At 43.2% G+C, this 18,133-nt stretch overlaps 1 protein-coding gene across 2 annotated transcripts in view; it reads left to right on the top strand.

Annotated features, from left to right (window-relative positions):
- Positions 1 to 18,133, top strand: part of CTNND2 (catenin delta 2) — a 938,925-nt gene that overhangs the window by 885,631 nt on the left and 35,161 nt on the right. For both annotated transcript variants that reach the window (XM_045038764.1, XM_045038766.1), the window contains 2 exons: positions 3,465 to 3,675; positions 8,875 to 8,959. In XM_045038764.1, coding sequence (XP_044894699.1) covers positions 3,465 to 3,675; positions 8,875 to 8,959 — 296 coding nt within the window. The remainder of the gene's footprint in view (positions 1 to 3,464; positions 3,676 to 8,874; positions 8,960 to 18,133) is intronic.

Raw genomic sequence — 18,133 nt, forward strand, 5'->3', positions numbered from 1 at the left:
AGAGCCTTCCCTCTGTCCATCTCTGTCTCTGAAACCAAACTGAGACAAAACAAAAACCGACCTGATCCCCTTCGTGGTGTTAGACTGAAAAACTTGCAGTTTGGCTCACCTGCCTCACAACTTTTTCTCATTGCCTCTGTGGCACAAAAATTAGTTCCTAAAGAAGGTTAACTCCTTTTTTTCTAATGTTTATTGATTTAGAGAGAGGGAGAGAGAGTGCAGGCAGGGGAGGGGCAGAGAGAGAGGGAAAGAGAGAATCTCAGGAACTCCTTTTTTTCTAATGTTTGTTTGTTTAGCACAAACGGGGGGGGAGGGGTGCAGAAAGCGAGGGAGAAAGAGAATCCCAAACTGACTCCATGCTGTCAGCTCAGATCCTACTGATGCAGGGCTCCATCTCATGAACCTGAGTCAAAATCAAGAGTCGGATGCGTAGCCGACTGAGCCACCCAGGCACCTGAGGATTAACTCCTCTTACCTCCAAAGAAACCTCAGACCTCAGAGACCCAGAAGCTTGACTGGGGGGCAGAAGAGGGAGTACCTCTTATTTATTGGTAGCAGCAAAGGCTTCTTAGCTCTTTCTAATGCTTAGAAACTCAGGGAACAAAAAAAATATGCGACATTGAATAATTATAGGCAAAAGCCACCTTGTGCTGTAATGCTCAGAATTTCAGCAGAAGTTCAGAGAAACAGAGTTTTATTGTCAAGAGAAAGACTACACGTTTCTCCAAACTTCATTCTTTCTATTCTGAAACCTTCCTTCTTGCGGTACCAGAATTCTCTTTGTAAGATATCAACTTGGTCTTGGAGCTCCCCTAACCTATAGAACAAAATCTGAATGCTGACTTCCCATGTCAGTCCCTCCATGGTAACCCCAGTGCAGTCTCCCTTCCCTGGACTTTTGTTATTAGCCTGCCACACAAGGTCACTTATGGCTGTAATTATTCTATGCTCCTGTTTTCTCTTTTCCCCACCCAATTAGCCTCCAAGTTTCGGAACACACGCACATGCACACACACACACACACACACACATACACACAGCTATTCTTGCTGTGCAAATTTCACATGATGACAGGATTCAAGTTCTAGTATGAGAAGACATCTTTTCTCAGAAGCATAATCGAAGGCTAAAACAACTGTATGCCCTTTAGAGAATTAACAAACTTTGTCTAGAGGTTTTCCCCTCTATGGAATGATTTTACTTGATTTGTTTCTTCACTTGGATGGTCAAAAATTTAGACTAAAGTGTATGCCTCCACATAGACTAAGAAATAGATATATGAAAAATCTCCAATTGTCCAGTGAAATGTCAGTGAACTGTATTGGAAATATTAGAAATAAAATCATTCCAACGGGTTTCCTTGACAGGTTGTGGTAGGTAATATATGGCGGTGACTCCTATCATTCTTCATGGAATGGAAAACAGTGTTTATACAGCGTCGTGGGGCAAGCGGGGGAGGCTGCTCTGGGAGGAAGCAGTTGCCTGTGTCACCTGAATGTTAGGGGGACACCTTGTATTTCATTCACGGCTCTTGGATTTGGAAAGCATGCAAAATGAAACACACCTTCAGATTTATCTGAGATAACTTTTTAACTGACAGTAACAACAAAAACTGGAAAATGCTGCAGCCGAATCTTCTCTCTCTTTTCATTTTTGCTTTCAACCTCAGTGATGTTCAAGGTCACAAACAGTCTTCCATACTCCGTCAGGAGCGTGAATGCCCCTGTATGCCCAGTGAATGAAATAGCTTTCTGTTCCCTTCCTCTATCACTTCCCTTAGGAAGAAAAATTTTAATCCATCCCCCCATTCATCCATCTTCTCACATCTGTGGAACTCAGATTTGCCTTACGATATAATCTCTGGGGGTTAATGACCTGATGAAGCCCCGGCATGCTGAGCTCAGCAAAAGGAAAATCTTAGCCAGAGCCGAGTGTGATTTAATGATAAATACATACAGCAAGTTGCTCAGAGAACTGCCCATGCACAAAGGATCTTCTCCTAACTATTTTAGATATTGTCTTTAGAAAATAAATATGCTACGCTTGGGGGTTTTCAGGCAAACCATTTTTGTCAGATACTTCTCAGCTACCATCAAGTGAACGAAGACATTTTCCTATTTCAGTAATTTAGACATCAGCATTTTTTTTGGCCCAAGCTAAAATAAGCCACCTAAACATAGGATAAGAGCAGATACCAAAATGACATGGGCCTATGTTTTATTTATTAATGCCTGGAATGGAGATGTCATTGCCTTCTCCCATGAGTTCCCTTTCCTTACCCCAGGCACCTCGCACTGGAGGATTAAACAGCAGAAGAGGCTATCCTTTAGGGACACGTATGGAGGAAAAGTATTTCAAATGGCTTTCAGGAGCTAGCTAAATATGTCTAATTGGGGGATAGGAGACAAGGAAGGGATTTTAATTTGGACACGTGCCAATTCCATCTGAAAAATTTAAGAACAGCCAACTTTGCTACAGGCACTCATTTACTTAGTTCCAGAAGTAAATTAATGGAACAGAATTGGAAGCTGCAGGTGGGATGAATTAATGTCTTGCAGGGTTATTGGTAATGCCTAAAATGCTTTGTAAACTAAAAGTACTCCATAAAGATGTCATTATAAGTACCTCTATCATTGAGAGCAGCAAGATTAATAATGATGAAGCAAATTAAGGAAGCAAAGTTGGATTTTATTTTCTTTGTTTTTCACACAAAGGGGAATGTGTCAAATTAGTAAGTGTTATATGGTAGAACCAGACAATAAATCCCATCAGAGAGACAGGTGGATCATTGGGTTACCAGAGTTCCAAGGACACCTAGTTATACATCATTTGTAAAGCCTCTCTCCCTTGCTTTGAGTGTTTCTCTTTGTTTTATAAGGGCCAGAACTCGGAAGTTACGTATATGATCATGCTGTCCATATGTTTGTGGTTTGACTCTGACTTGTTAAATAGTTCAGGCCCCAACGTAGTTCCCATCAAGGTATTTTTGATGTGATGTTCAAATACCATATGTTTTCTTGACTTCAAGAACCATTGACAGCTCACATCTACAGAGTCCCACATCCTCAGTACTCCTCGTGTTTTACATACTTCACACACTTTTACTCATTTAATCTTTGCAACAGCCTTGTGAGATAGGTACCGTTAGTGTTCTTTGCTGTACAGGTTTAAAAAGCCTAGGCTGACAGTCATGGACTAACTTGCCCAGAAATTCTATCCCACATCCATCAGAAAGTCCATGCACTCACCATGAGGGAAAAACTGTTCTCTGTATGGGTTCAGTGACCCATGCCCAGCAGAGCAGTGACCCAACAGAGAATTTTCAGTGATGAGAAACAGACAATAATGCATTAATGTGGCCTCTTGTGTTCTCGGTTTTTCTCCCCTGTTCCTACCATCGCCTCTCCCCTCGTCTTCCATTTTGGCCTCATTTCAATTCTTCCCTTGACTTTTTTCTCCCAAAGGCAAATATGCCATGCGAGACCTCGTCCACAGGCTTCCAGGTGGGAACAACAGCAACAACACAGCGAGCAAGGCCATGTCAGATGACACGGTGACAGCCGTCTGCTGCACCCTGCACGAAGTGATCACCAAGAACATGGAGAACGCCAAGGCCTTACGGGATGCGGGCGGCATCGAGAAGTTGGTTGGCATCTCCAAAAGCAAAGGAGATAAGTAAGTCGGACGGTAACTTCATATCACTGTGGAATGGGTATTGGTAGAATTGGCTCTAAGTATACGCAGCATCCATTGGTTATGGGTAACATTGTTGAATGTCATTGGATATTCAAGAGGAGGGAAATAGCAAATGGTTTCCAGGCTTCCCACCCATGGTGAAAGCTGATTTTAACTGGTAGTCTTGGTGACTGCCATGATACTGGAGAGATACATTTGACAATCCAGCATGCATACACTAGGAAAGACAACCCGCTTAACCTGAGTATGTGAAAGTGTTTTGTGGCTGCTGTTCCTTTGTGGTTGCAGGCCCGGGTGTTCATGATGGATCCACATCCTTGTGCCCTTTCCCTCGTCAGCTGTACAGAGGAAGCCATGCAAGGAGGGTGAGGGAGCACACAGTGGGGAGCCCAAGAACTCATTGCTGACCTGCCATCCTTCCATGCTAGCCATGCGTTTGAGGCAAATAGTTTAATTTAACAAGTCACTGTGCCTGTCCTTTCCAGTCTAAAACTGAGGAAGGGGCTGCCCTAATATCCAAGAAGTGATAATCAAGTCTTAAAGCATGAATAGAAATTCTGCAGAGGGGATGGTGGTAAGGAAGGACTTCTACACTAGTGGAATAAAGAAAGATAAGGCTCTGTGTCTGACGAGCTGCACTTCCAGGAAATGGAAATGTCCCCCATTTGATTTAAGAATCAATGGTATCTTGCTGCATGCAACCAAAACATATCTTCAGAAGCCAGGGTGTCAGTCTGTCAGCAAGCTGTCAATGTTACAGAAACATTCACAAACCTTAATTAAATTTTGCCTCCTAGAAATCCCTCAATGTAATCAATGAGATTAAGAGGGTAAACCTTTTGTTACCCAAGGTCTACTTCTTGACTTTCCACTCCCTGCCTCCCCCCATTTCTTCACAACTAAACGCCAAATAATTTTTCTTCCATTATTAAGGGCTGTAAAGGATGTACTTTGAGACTATTTGGAAATTCTGTCTCATTATTTCATTTGATTCAGGATATTACCATTGTATAATAAAAGAAGTCTCTGGTTTCTGGTTAAGAGCTTCAAATAGGTTCAGTCAACAACTTAGTATTAGGATTCAAATACTTTTTTATATCAAATAGAGAGGCCCCACTGGACTCATGCAGTAATGGTGCCATATAGATAGTTGGCTTGAATTGTATGTTATTATATTGTACTTAAAATAGATTGCTATTCTACATAAACATGAAACCACATGGTTTTCTTCTTCATAGAGCTTCTGTAGAACTTTGGAATCTCTAATTGAAATGCTTACCCGTTTTGAACATTAAGAGCTTAATATGTCAATGCTTTTTTAAGCAAACGCGCGCGCACACACACACACACACACACACACACACACACACACAATAAAACCATAGTCCACAAAACATTCTGACCTATTTGTGCATATTCATGAGATGTTCAAAGATTTTTTTTTTCTCTGAAATGTAAGAATAGAGAGTTTGAGGGTGGTCTGGCGTGTGTTAATTTCTTCCAATTGTGTGAACATCCTTACTGTAGCATACATCACTAAATGGGCCTTAAAGAGAAGAGGTGTTTTTATCAGTCCTATGGTCAAAGAAAATTACTTGTGAAACTAACTTAAAAATCATTTCAGGAAACCATCCATGAAAGAGTGTGTATCCACAATGCCAATCCAGAAAATGGTCCTGATAGGTCTTGTCCAATCTTCATTATTGTTAATGGGAAGTTTCTTTCACTATAGATGATCTCATAACTGTCCTCTGACTTGACTGAAAATTTCTTTTAAGAAAGTCATGTGTTTCATTTCATTAGCCCTTGCCCTTTTTTTCCAAAGTTAATAGTCGAGATTTACACACGAGTTGAATAAGCAGTACTGAACTGGGTTGAGTCGGGCATCTTCCCTACTTTCCTGCTTATCTCAGCCGTCCTTCCATGTGATTTACCTCTTTTTTATATAATGACTAATTTGGGGATCAAAACAAGGTTTTTATAACTGCAGATAGCCTCATCTCCCACCTACACTTGAATTTGGTTACTGCTTTTCACCGCCCTTAAAAGGAATCCAGAAGAACTGTTCTGAATCTTAACACTAAACTCACCACTTATCACTCGATTCTGTTATGACATCAGGCGCTGAGATTCCCAAGGCCTTCGACAAGTTTTAACAAAATAGAAATTCTTTATTGAAAGGAGAGTTTTTAAAATTGGGGATTAATCATTGAAAAATAGAGGGAGAGCAGTTTGCTCTGGTTAATTTGTACAGATCTGCCCTCCCTAAAATGCCCTTAAAAATTATTAACAGAAATAAGTTTAATTCAAACCTGATTTGTAAATTCCAGATAGCATAAGGCACAGGTGGAAAAACATGCCTCTCTACGACTCTGTATTTATGTGTTTTATTTCTAAATATATAGAAATTTAAAGTATGCCATGCCTTTAATGAGTCGGACTGGTGAGTTGCCAGTCATAGTCTGTTTGAACTGTACAACTCATTGTGTTTTGCTAATACAACCACCAACACTGGGGTTCTGGGGTCCTGAGGCTTTGAGTAGCTGTGCTCAACACCCACGATGAATTGCACCAACGGTGCAGTCACCCCTCATTTGACAATGTTGGTGAAGATCAGGTGTGGTATAATCATCAATGACTCTTATAGGAATCTTATACTTACTATTTTCAAGTCTGGATAACTTAAATTATTCTTTTCACGTCATTTTAAACACCCATTATGGACATCCTGTCACATCTATCTCTTTCAAAATACATTTGGGTTTTTTTTTCTAAATTTAACAATTATATAGGAAATAGGGTTGACTGTGTCACTGCATTTTGTCATGAGACAGAAATACCATTAACAGTCTCAACCGTTACTTGTCAGTAAGGAACTGTGTATTGCGGCTTAGGTTATAATCACTTGTCACATTAGAAACACTCAATTGTTCAGTCCTTCAATCAATAGTTATAGTCTTTCAAGTAGAAGTTGCTATGGTATCAGTCTAGTGATGGGTCAAAATTAAAGTATATAAAAAAAAAAAAAGCAATGTGTCTTTGACCTTCGCATGTTATGACCCTGTGATGTGTTGACATTTTAATTGAAAGGTTAAGACCTGCTATTCATTACACATTTGTAGTCTTTTTCTATTTTGTACCCAAGCAAGAAGGAGAAACAAAAAAATTACAGTTTCTGAAGAATTTTTGCATGCTGTGTCTCGACTACCTTACCACTCTCTGAATATTAATGCATGTTCCTCAAGAGTTGCTTAACTGTTGTCATGGACAAATATCTAGCTAACAATGATAAAATACAGCAACACATAACATTTAACCTTTGATTGATTATATATATATATATATATAACCTGAATTGATTATATAAGGTTAACACACACCTGTACCTGTATCCATGAAAAGCTCTAAATTCTCTGTCTTTAAATCAAAGGAACCTAATATTACATGTAGCGCATGACACTAACAAAAATTCTGAAATCATTTAGCAACCATGCATTTAGTAAAGGAAAATATGTTACGTATATACGTTTCATCTTTCATAGTGAAAAAAATTGAATTTATGAGAACGCTACTTTTTTTCTCTTGAAAACGCATGATATAACTAGTGTTTTCAAACACAGCCAAAATTGTATTTCATCTCAGCGATAAAGATAGTAAGCATGACTGTTACTGTCACCAGTAAGCAAGTGGATGAAGGAACTTTCAACTTACTTGGTCTAAATCGCAAACTTGAAGACCCAGGAAAATAGCAGACATTTAATTGACCGTGTCTTAACATCCCATAATTCCATCACAAAATGCATGTCCTCACAACCTCCACTTACTCCGGCTCTCCTATCCAACCTCAACCTCATCCCATCTAACCATCTGCTCACTTTCTATTTATTTCAAAAGCCATTTTATTTCAAAGGCATTTTTGGTCCCCACTCAGATTTTCTCTTCTGGGAATCTTTGGGCCACTGCCCCACTGGTCAGCTTCAGGTGGGTTCACCTCGGAGTCCTCATGAATGGTTATGTCCTGCCCGACTCCAGGAGTCACCATACACAGAGACCAGGGGTCAGCAATCTACAGGCCAGGGACCACATCCCACCTGCTTTTGCACTGCCTGCTTTTGTAAATAACATTTTATTGGAACGCAGCCACATCCACTCGCTGATGTATTATTTATGACTCCTCTAGCGGTACAGTCACAGGGCTCAGTAGCTGTGATCGAGACCATATGGCCCTCCGAGTGGCGTATATTTATTATCTGACCCTTTATAGGAAAATGCGCCAGCCCCTGAGACAGGCCACAGTGGCACTAACAGCCACTAGAGGGTGCAGCTGTTTATGGAATTGGCCATTAGAATAAAGTATCTACAGGTAATTAATTAATAGCTTCCGCCACCACCGGCCAAAATAACTTCCAAGAATGTGATCACATTAAAGCAACACAGATTTATTGACCTCGTGTCTGTTTGGAGACACAGGTTGGCACCGACCCAAAAGTCGAAATATTTAGCTGTTGTGTGTTTCATAACGATTTTAAAGCCATGACTCAAAAAACAAAAAAAAAATGATCCGCAGGATGGAACTTTAATTGTACACAGGGCTTTACTTCTAGATGTTTATGCCTTCCTGTATATGCATGTGAGAGAGCACACACACACATCTTCCTTCGCTGCCGGTCCCTTGTGCGTGGTACCATCGGCAAATGGAGAGCAGCTCCCTGTAATCACGTAGGCATGCGGAACCAACACTATACATGCTCTCAAGCTTCAGCTGAGAAAATGAAAATATTTTTTTTCTTCTTGATGCTACACAGATATTACACAACACTGCCGTTAAAACTCCCAGATCTGGCCCTTCCCGATCGGTGTGTTTCTCTTCTTTCTTTTCCCCTTTATAGTCAAACACCTAATTTGCATTCGGACTCAAGGCTCTGCTCTTCCTTTTGCATTTTGAAAATTCTTTGCCAAGCTGACTGTGTTCCTATCTCTTGCCCTCATGGGTGTGCCGATGAGAGGAAGGTTGGAGACTGGTGGACCATCCCTTGCACTCCCAGGGGTGGGAGGGAAAGAGCCGGGAGGCCATACGGATGTGGTTTTTTTCTGTAAACGCTGGATCCTGATGAGTCAGTGTCAGTCTGAAACCCAGCTGACCCACTTTTACCATCTTACGTGTCTTCTCTCTATCAGACACTCTCCAAAAGTGGTCAAGGCCGCATCTCAGGTCCTAAACAGCATGTGGCAGTACCGAGATCTGAGGAGTCTCTACAAAAAGGTAAGATTTGCTTTACCTTCTTGGTCCCTGGTTCACACAGACCCTGAGCCCAAAGACAAAATATCCGGTCACAACCACGTACATTATAGATATGGAAAGTGCTTGTCCAACAGTCCGAGTGATGGAAACACAACTAAAAGGCAGGACAGTCAATGAGGAAGCAGGAGAGAAGGGTCAGCAAGTGTCCCCGAATATACACTAAGATCCAAGAACCTTCTGGATTAGACAGACCCATATGCATAGGGTCTTACCCTAGATTGTCTCACGGAAATGCAAGTAACTGTTTTCCCGAGCTTCCATATTGTACGATAGACTAAAAATTAAAGAACTGAACGATTTTGCCAAAAAAAAAAGAAAGAAAAAAGAAAAAACAGGCATCAACAATAATGGTGGAGAGAAGACAGAAAAAAAAAATGTAAAAAGCAATTCAGGAAGCCAAGAAGTGTCACAGCCCAAGAGCAACGAGGAGAAAACCCTACAGCCTGCCCTGTGTGCCTCACCCAACCGTCCCTGAGTTACCGCCCAGCAGGAAAGGCCTGATGTTCCTAATGACGGGTGCACATCAGGAGGCAGAGGCTAGGCATTTGTCCCGCACACTCTCAGGAGGCAGGAGGGAGTTTGTATCATACATGTCGCAAGGGTGTTCATCCCCAAAATGGTTTCAAGTGTAAAATCATAAGGGAAAAATGTCACATCTAGAAATTTTGCTCTGTATGTCATTTCCAAGTGATGGTAAATAAAGGGTGCATAACTTTTCCTTTTAGGGTTAGAAGGGGAGAATTTTTTAACAACGTGTCTCAGAAGTTGTTTCTGTTGTTCTTGGACCAGCAAATGTGGATAGCTTAAAGGATTGATGATCCCATGATAGATTTGAGTGGATGGACAGGGGAAGAGACCGTCGTTAATCCGCAGGGAGAATAGTGTAGGCATCGATCTCCGTAGGGATTCAGAAAGCTTCAACAGGACTGGGGTGGGGGGCATGGGCTTCCTCAACAACTGCCGAGAGTACCTCCTTACACCCTCTGGCCACCGGCATGAGAAGAAGGAGGAGCCAACGTCACTGCTGCCTTCATCCCCTAGCCTGCCATTCTTGGGTTGGGAATGTGGGGCTGCGGCAAGAGGTCACATCACAGAGAGCAAGACCCGTCTTGCCAGAGGGAAATTTTTCTAAGCCGGTGGGAAAAGAGTAAATATTTACTAACTGGTTCTACTGAGTTGGAGCCTGTGTGTAGACTTACCCCAAGGTCTTTCTATCTCCCTTATACTCTCATTACTTTGCCCTTCGAGTTTACAAAGTTTAGCCTATATATTTCTCTTTCAAGATTTTCCTATTTGCTAAGAGCAAGTGTGTTTAAGTTGAAACCGAGATGGCAAAACGCAGTGTTAGGGGAGTGTTGTAGATTAGTTATATTCTTTTCTAAATATTTGGCACGTTAGCGTAAGCCCTTCTCTCAAATGTTTTGGGTTACGTTTTGTTTTGCTTGAAATTCACATCCCAGAATCCCTACTTCGTTCCTTCCTGGACTCCTCCAGGAGCCAAATGAATTCTCTCCCAGGGCAGGATCCTTCAGCTGAACAGGCAGCTTGGCATGAAGAACACGCTATCAATTAGAAGGGAGCTGGTCGTTCTGAATCGGTGGCTCCGGAAGCTCGATGAAATATTACTGCCTCAAATAAACTCCACTTTCCCTTGGATCCTGAACATTTGTTTGCTGAAATACACCTTCCCCTACTTATGTGCATCGAAGGGGAACTGCTTTTAGAGACTCTACAAGTTATTTGTTGAATACTAGTACAAGTTTGCCATCTTAGTTTCTTTCTGTGTCGGTAGTACAGTCCAGAAAGTGTAATTGTCTTTTAATTTTCATGAAGGAGAAAAATGTGTTGACAGGAATTTAATGGAGCTAAAAATCAAGAGCTAAAGATGATTTAAAATGGGTTTCGTGTGAGGACATTCAAGGAGGATGAGCTGGAGAAACGGATGCCAATGTTTTCAGTTGACCCGTGGTGATGTTTTCAGTTGACCCATGATTTAAAAAGGTGGAGAAAGAGCCGTTCTTAATAATTTCCAAATTATGCGGTTGTGAAATGAAATGAGGACCTTTATGCTCAATATCATAATAGCAAAGCTCACCGTTCACAAAAGCTTTTCTTTTTGAAAACTCCTTTGGTGAGAAGACCAGATTCATTCATGCTTGTGAATTGTTTTTAATCAGTGGGGAAATAGATTTCCTTTTTGTTCTTCCTTGACAATTTGCATATCATTGAAAAAATGTCTGATCCGTATCTTTTAATTCTCCACGCTTCAAATCTGTTTATTAAACATCTATCGTAGGCTTAAAGGAAGAAGAGTTTCAGAGAAAACATAAGACGTGGGAAGTAGCTAATGTGGGTAAAAATGAAATATGGAATGGGGCACCTGGGTGGCTCAGTCGGTTGAGCGTCCAACTTCGGCTCAGGTCATGATCTCACAGTTTGTGGGTTCGAGCCCCACATCGGGCTCTGTGCTGACGGCTCAGAGCCTGGAGCCTGCTTCGGATTCTGTGTCTCCCTGTCTCTCTGCCCCTCCCCCGCTCATGCTCTATCTCTGTCTCTCAAAAGTAAATAAACATTAAAAAAAATTTTTAATGAAATATGGAATAATTAGTAACTTCAATAGTTTCAGAGATATGTACTACAAATTTACTGGATGAACTAGGGCTAAGGAAAGTACAGAGAAAAATCTTTAAGAATTCATGGAGTTTGCATAAGTTAGGAGGTAAGACATAGAGACATTACGCGTAAGAGGAAAACATGAATAGAAAGAGAGAAATGGAAATGGCATATCTATCAGACAGAATTAAAGGTCCATCTGTCACTGGCTAATTTCCTCCCAGGGCTCAGACCCAGAGGCCAGGGTCTCATTTCATTAGCTCAATGACTTTATTTTACATAGAGAGACACATTTAATACATCAGAATATTCTTCTGGCTGGGTGTGTTGACCAATACAAAATTATGTTTGGTCCCTGACACATTGTGAGCCAAAACATATTTGTATTATCTGAACCTTCAACTTTAGTGAGGCCTGGACTTTTTTTCCCTAAAGGAAAATCAACAATTGCAGAAGAACTTTATCACATGCCTCATACACCATCTTTTTCTTTTTTTTTTTTTTTTTTTATTTTTATTTTTTTCAACGTTTATTTATTTTTGGGACAGAGAGAGACAGAGCATGAACGGGGGAGGGGCAGAGAGAGAGGGAGACACAGAATTGGAAACAGGCTCCAGGCTCTGAGCCATCAGCCCAGAGCCCGACGCGGGGCTCGAACTCACAGACCGCGAGATCGTGACCTGGCTGAAGTCGGACGCTTAACCGACTGCGCCACCCAGGCGCCCCTCTTTTTTTTTTTTAACCAGTCCTTAAGTTTGGATAACCACAAACAGAGCTTTAAAACTTCTTTATCCGCTGTATCATCACAGAGGCTGTTTGGTATTGGAAAAGAAGATGAACCCTTGATATAGGCATGAAGGACAAACTGGAGGTCAATGATTCTGGACTTCTTCAAACCTCGGTACTTTAGGAAATTGAGGTCACTGACATAATGGGGTGCTTATGTTTGACCCTGGTAAGGACCATCGGGACAGCTGGTTTTAGAAGAAAGGAGACAAAATTGGGGTGGTGGGGAGACATAGAGTTATACGATTACAGAAATCATTGTTTACAGACCCTTATATAATGCCTTAATGGTCTGTACAGCATCTCCCAGACCTAGTTATACCGGTTGGGATGCAGGCTATGCTGTTCTAACCGAAAGACTTAAAAGTGTTCAGAAGCTCACCTGAACAGGTATCTACTTCTCACTCATGGAACCATAGGCAGGTGGCCCAGGGCCAGCAGGTGATTCCGGGAGCCATCTTGTCGCTGTACTTTGCCTTGTTGTCCTTGCCTTTGTAGGCAAAGTTCCCTAGCTCGGCCGTCTCTCATTCCAGCACACAGGAAGAGAGAGAGGGGAAGTGAGGACCAGTGAGGTCCTTGTAAGCAAGGATACAGAAAGTGCTGAACTCCTGCTCACATCCCCGCACCAAGAACTCAGTCGCATGGCCGCACCCAGCTACGAGGCAGGATGGGAAAAGTGAGCAGCCGTGATCCTCGCTAAACTTTACGGGGGGAGGAAGGTGGTTATTTTACTAGAAGAAGAAAGGCAGTAAAAGCTCCAGTAGTCATTTCCCTGTGTTCAAATACATTTAATATCAATTGCATTCACTGTCTAATGAGGCATATTATTCCATTTTAGGGTAGCTGTGGTTATTCAGAACTTCTTACTTGCATTAAGTAAGAATCTCTTGATCAGCAACTTCTGCCCTCCAGTGCCATTCTGAAAAGTGTAATTTTTCTTCTCTACGATAGCCTTCCTGTTTTTGAAGCTAGTCATTCCATCTCCACGAGGTCATGCCTTCCCAGGCCAGACATGCTCAGTTCTAATATATCAGCATTTCCATGACCTTCGCATGACTCTCTCTTTTTTCTACATGCATGCAAGTTTCTCAGGATCCTTTCTGTAAGGGGGCACCCCCAAATGAGAATATTCCTCCAAATTTAGTTAAAATGGAAGAAAGAGAGTGAGACTGGGCTTCCCTGGTGCTGGCACTCACCTGCCCATAAGGTTCAAGAGCAAGTGAGTGCCGGGGAGGCTCATCCTTCTACCTGGTGAAGTACAAAGAGCACAAGGCTTAGAATCACATGGCCAGAGATCCAAGGAGCGGCTTGCCCCTCACTAGCAGCGTGACATGGCAAGCGCCTTGAGACCTCCCTGCCTATTAGGTAGGAATTGACTTTGGGCAGCCCTGTGGTGCCTTCCTGCAGACGGACAGCACACAGACCTTCAGTTCACCAGGTCTCACTGTCAATGCTCACAGGTGTGCTGGTGTTGTCTTATAGCCTTTATCTGAAACTGGTCACCAGCCATTACTAATGCGGAGTCTCCAGAGAAGTGAATAACCTCTTAAAATTGTCTGTGGCAATTCTACCTGGTGGAATGCTCTCTCTAGGCATCCGGACATGTCTTCAGGGCCCTACAGGTTTGGGAGGCCTGGGCCTCCTTGATACTTGCCTTCTGCTTTGTGTTCCAGTCTGGCGTCAAAAGACCTATCACATCCTTTGATGGAGACAGTGGGCATCTCTCTGTCAGTCCCACCCCGCCCCTTGGTTTTCTCAACCGTGCGGTAAACACAGATACACATGCCTGGTAGGATCGCTGATTGTGCCCAATGGGACAGTAATCATCAAAGAGCTTTGTAAACTGGAAAGTCATATGCCCATGGGAGTTCTAAAATTGTTCATTGTTCATGCCATTTGGCTGACAAATGCTCTCTGCCATTCTGTTCACAGGCAGCTGGATGTTTGGATCCAAGGGTTTCATTTGGCCATCACCATCATCATCATGATCATTATTGGCTTCTACATTTTCATAGCTCTCTTCCTCCTTGGTTTCCCTACCCTCTCTCCTCCTGGCCCCTAGATGCCTCTCTGGTGCCCCAGCTTGCACTCTAAGGGTATAAGTAAACCAGGTTACACAGGGCTTTACGGGGAGGCCATTAATGACAATGTAAGTTGCCATGGTTTTAGAAGGGAAGTGAAGGCTGTTATTTTATTTAGTGCCAACCCGTGTGTGTGCAGGTCACATGTACTGAAGACTAACATTACATAGAGGATGGTGGAATCTAGGACAGCAAAAAGAAGACATGAGTTCAAGCCCTGACTTAGTAAATAGCATGCCACGTTTCCCTGATAAGGGGCCCTGCTGTGATCCTGTGTGTTTTTCAGTCTGAAAATGATGTCGTAAAACAGCATCACTCGCAGAAATATTCTTCTGGTGACTCCTATGACATCACTGTCCCCTAAGTCACCTCAAGTTGTCTGATTGCTGCTTCTTCATCATTCTTGGGCTCATCTTCTTGTTCGTGCTTGAATGTGATGTCCCCCGGGTGTGTGTCTAGATCTTTCTTTCTTTTTTTTTAATTTATTTGAAACAAATTTTTTCAGTGTTTATTTATTTTTGAGAGCAAGAGAGAGACAGAGCATGAGCAGGGGAGGGGCAGAGAGAGAGAGGGAGACACAGAATCCGAAGCAAGCTCCAGGCTCTAAGCCATCAGCACAGAGCCTGATGTGGGCCTTGAACTCATGAACAGCAAGATCATGGCCTGAGCCGAAGTCGGACACTTAACCACTGAGCCACCCAGGCACCCCTGTGTCTAGATCTTTCTTATCTCATGCACAGCCTCTTCCTGGTCTCTGGACTCTTTCCTGGGCTTCAGTTACTGCCCACATGTAAGGCTCTTCCGAGCCTGTCTGTCTGTACATCTGGCCACCTGCCAGATAACCTACTCAGATGCCTCAAACAAAACTGGATCTCAAACTGACCTACCCTGCTGGGTTTGACTCCTCGTCCTACATCCTCCCTCACCTAAGCCCATACCCAGGAACCATGGCTGGCCCTCTCCTCTCCTTCACGTGTCTGCATCCATCCCACCAGAAAGCCCCACACTTCTGCTTCTGTCTGCTTCTTCCTATGGTCATGACCGTGAGACAGCTGGCTTCTTTCTTCTGGATGATTGCCACAGACCTGTAACTGGGTTCTCCACCCTCAGGCTGCCTCCTCTCCAGGCCATTCTCCAAAGGGCAAGCAGGGCAGACTTTCTAGAAAGCAACTTTGACTAAGTGGCTCTTGGGAGCCATACCTTCCAGTGGTTCCCGTTGCCTCAGGATGGAGTCCAAACATCTTAGTTCAGGCCTCGAGACCTTTTAGGAGCAGCCTCAGCCTAGCTCCCCAGCTCACCCCTGGCCTTCTGCCTACATGTAGCCACCAGCTATACTGAACTCCTGTGTCCCCAGGTCACTTTCCCTCCTTCTCTCCCCACCCTCCCAAGCCCTTCCACAGTCCATGCCCCACCACCCCACTTGCCCACCTAATCTTCTTCATTTGTCCTACATTTTCTATATCACCTACCCTGAAAATCATCCTTCTGACCTCTTCTCCAGGGCTGAATTAAGGCCATTCCTTATAATGTCAAATAACTGGAAGGTATTTCCATTTGAATGAATAAAAAATTTTCAATTCAAACTTCTAAGCATTATGAATAGTTGGAGCTTACAGCTAAAAAGGTTGCAGCAGAAGGTGCCATAATATTTAATATCTAAAAAGAATTTTTTGTACTTTAAAAAAAATGTTTATTTGTTTTGAGAGAGAGAAAGAGAGAGAGAAAGCACGAGTGGGGAAGGGGAGAGGGAGAGGGAGGAGGAGAATCCCAAGCAGGCTCCACACTGTCAGTGCAAAACCCAGCACAGGGCTCAGTCCCACAAACCATGAGATCATGACCTGAGCTGAAACCAAGAGTTGGATGTTTAACCAACTGAGCCACCCAGGTGCCCCAGATTTATTTGTACTTTTATAGAAAACAATTTTCTTGCTTGGTTCAAATATTAATTGCGGGAGGATTTGCATTGTGAACTTATATCACAAGTCATTTCTTAATAGAAATGGCAATGAAACTTGCCTCTGACTCTAGTACAATTAAAATATCAACCCCTGGGGCGCCTGGGTGACTCAGTTGAGTAAACGTCCGACTTCGGCTCAGATCATGATCGCACGGTTCACGGGTTCGAGCCCCGCATCGGGCTCTGTGCTGACAGCTCAGAGCCTGGAGCTTGCTTTGGATTCCGTGTCTCCTCTCTCTCTCTGCCCCTCCTCGGTTCGTGCTCTCTCTCTCTCTCTCTCTCTCTCTCTCTGTCTCTCTCTCTCTCTCAAAAATAAATAAACATGAAAAAAAATACCAACTCCTAAAGAGCAAAATCCTGAATTACATGCAAAATGAGCAAACACTGCCTGAAAGAGGCTGCACTACTATGTGCTAGAAAATTGGAAGGAAGAAAACGAATAAACCCAGTCTATCCCTCGGGCAAAAATAAAGCAGATGGCTCCACTTTTTTTAAACTTGAGGTTCTTAGTTTACTTGAACTACTTTGATTACTCTGTTCTCCAAACTTCTCGATTTCCCCTCTTGGCTGCCAGTGTCTGAAGGCTTTGTATGCAACCCTCGGCTTAATGACATGGAAAATTGGCATTTATCTCCTTCCTAGCCAGTACAGATCATTGTTTTATTGGTCTTCATGAGGCGTTAGGTCCAAGACCAATGTGCTGGATCTTCCTGAACACAAATTCAGTAACAGGATTGGGTTTTAAAATGTCTGTGGCCTGTTTTGCCTTAAAGTGTTCTGTACCCAGCAGTCACTGAAAATGTAGGCTTGCTTATCGCTGGGACTCAGATGGGAACCAGATTTAGCACATTGTTTTTAGGCTTTGGATCCAAATCTTTCTTCCATCATAGTTAAACGGTTCTATGTTAGTATTCAGTCAGTAAAGGTGCAAACGAGGTCATCACGCTCGCGCTCATGTTAGGGCAAAATGACCTCTTAATAAGGGATTCCAAGGAGCAAGCCTGAAGGTTTCACTGGCTGGTGTTGTTCCCCCCTTCTTGCGGTTGGCCCCTCGGTCAGGTTGCCGGCCAGGAGGTTCCCTGCCACCTGCCACGGCATCTGTCTTGCGCGGGACTCATTCCTAGATCTCCAGCTCAGCACCGCGGCTCTTTGTTATTTCTGTCTCTCTGTACCTCCAGGCCACGTGCTGGTCTCTGGGTCTCAGCGGCACTCAGCTGGTAAGGCCACTGTACCCCACAAAGACGACCCCAGAGGGTTCCAAGAAAAGCTTCACTGGCAACCTGCAGTCACCCCAGGCCATCGTGTGATGCCAGGGGGACCCTCCTCGGGTGATCACTCAATGAGAAATCATGGCCCTCCAGGCACAGTGGGCCCGCTCCGTCTTCTGAGGCACAGATATATCCTGAGATGGAGCAGACGTTGCAGGAAGGCTCAGGGCACCACAGCGAAAATGCCTCTGAGTATCGGGTGCAGAAAGAAAAGGATCAGGAATGAGGGAAATGTACCTCTGTTCTTGCATTGCTTTGTTTCTGCCTGGACTTCCTGCTTAGAAAACACGCTGGGCTCTTAAAACAGACTGTGGAAAGGGAGAGAACAGTCCCTATTGTCAAGGAGGGGGTCACAGTGTTTAGCTTATGATACTGAGCCTTATTAGTTTGCTCTAAGAAATTCAAAGGGCTCCAGAGAGAACAGCATCCA

The sequence above is a fragment of the Felis catus genome, chromosome A1 (assembly GCF_018350175.1).
Source record: "Felis catus isolate Fca126 chromosome A1, F.catus_Fca126_mat1.0, whole genome shotgun sequence".
NCBI lineage: Eukaryota > Metazoa > Chordata > Mammalia > Carnivora > Felidae > Felis > Felis catus.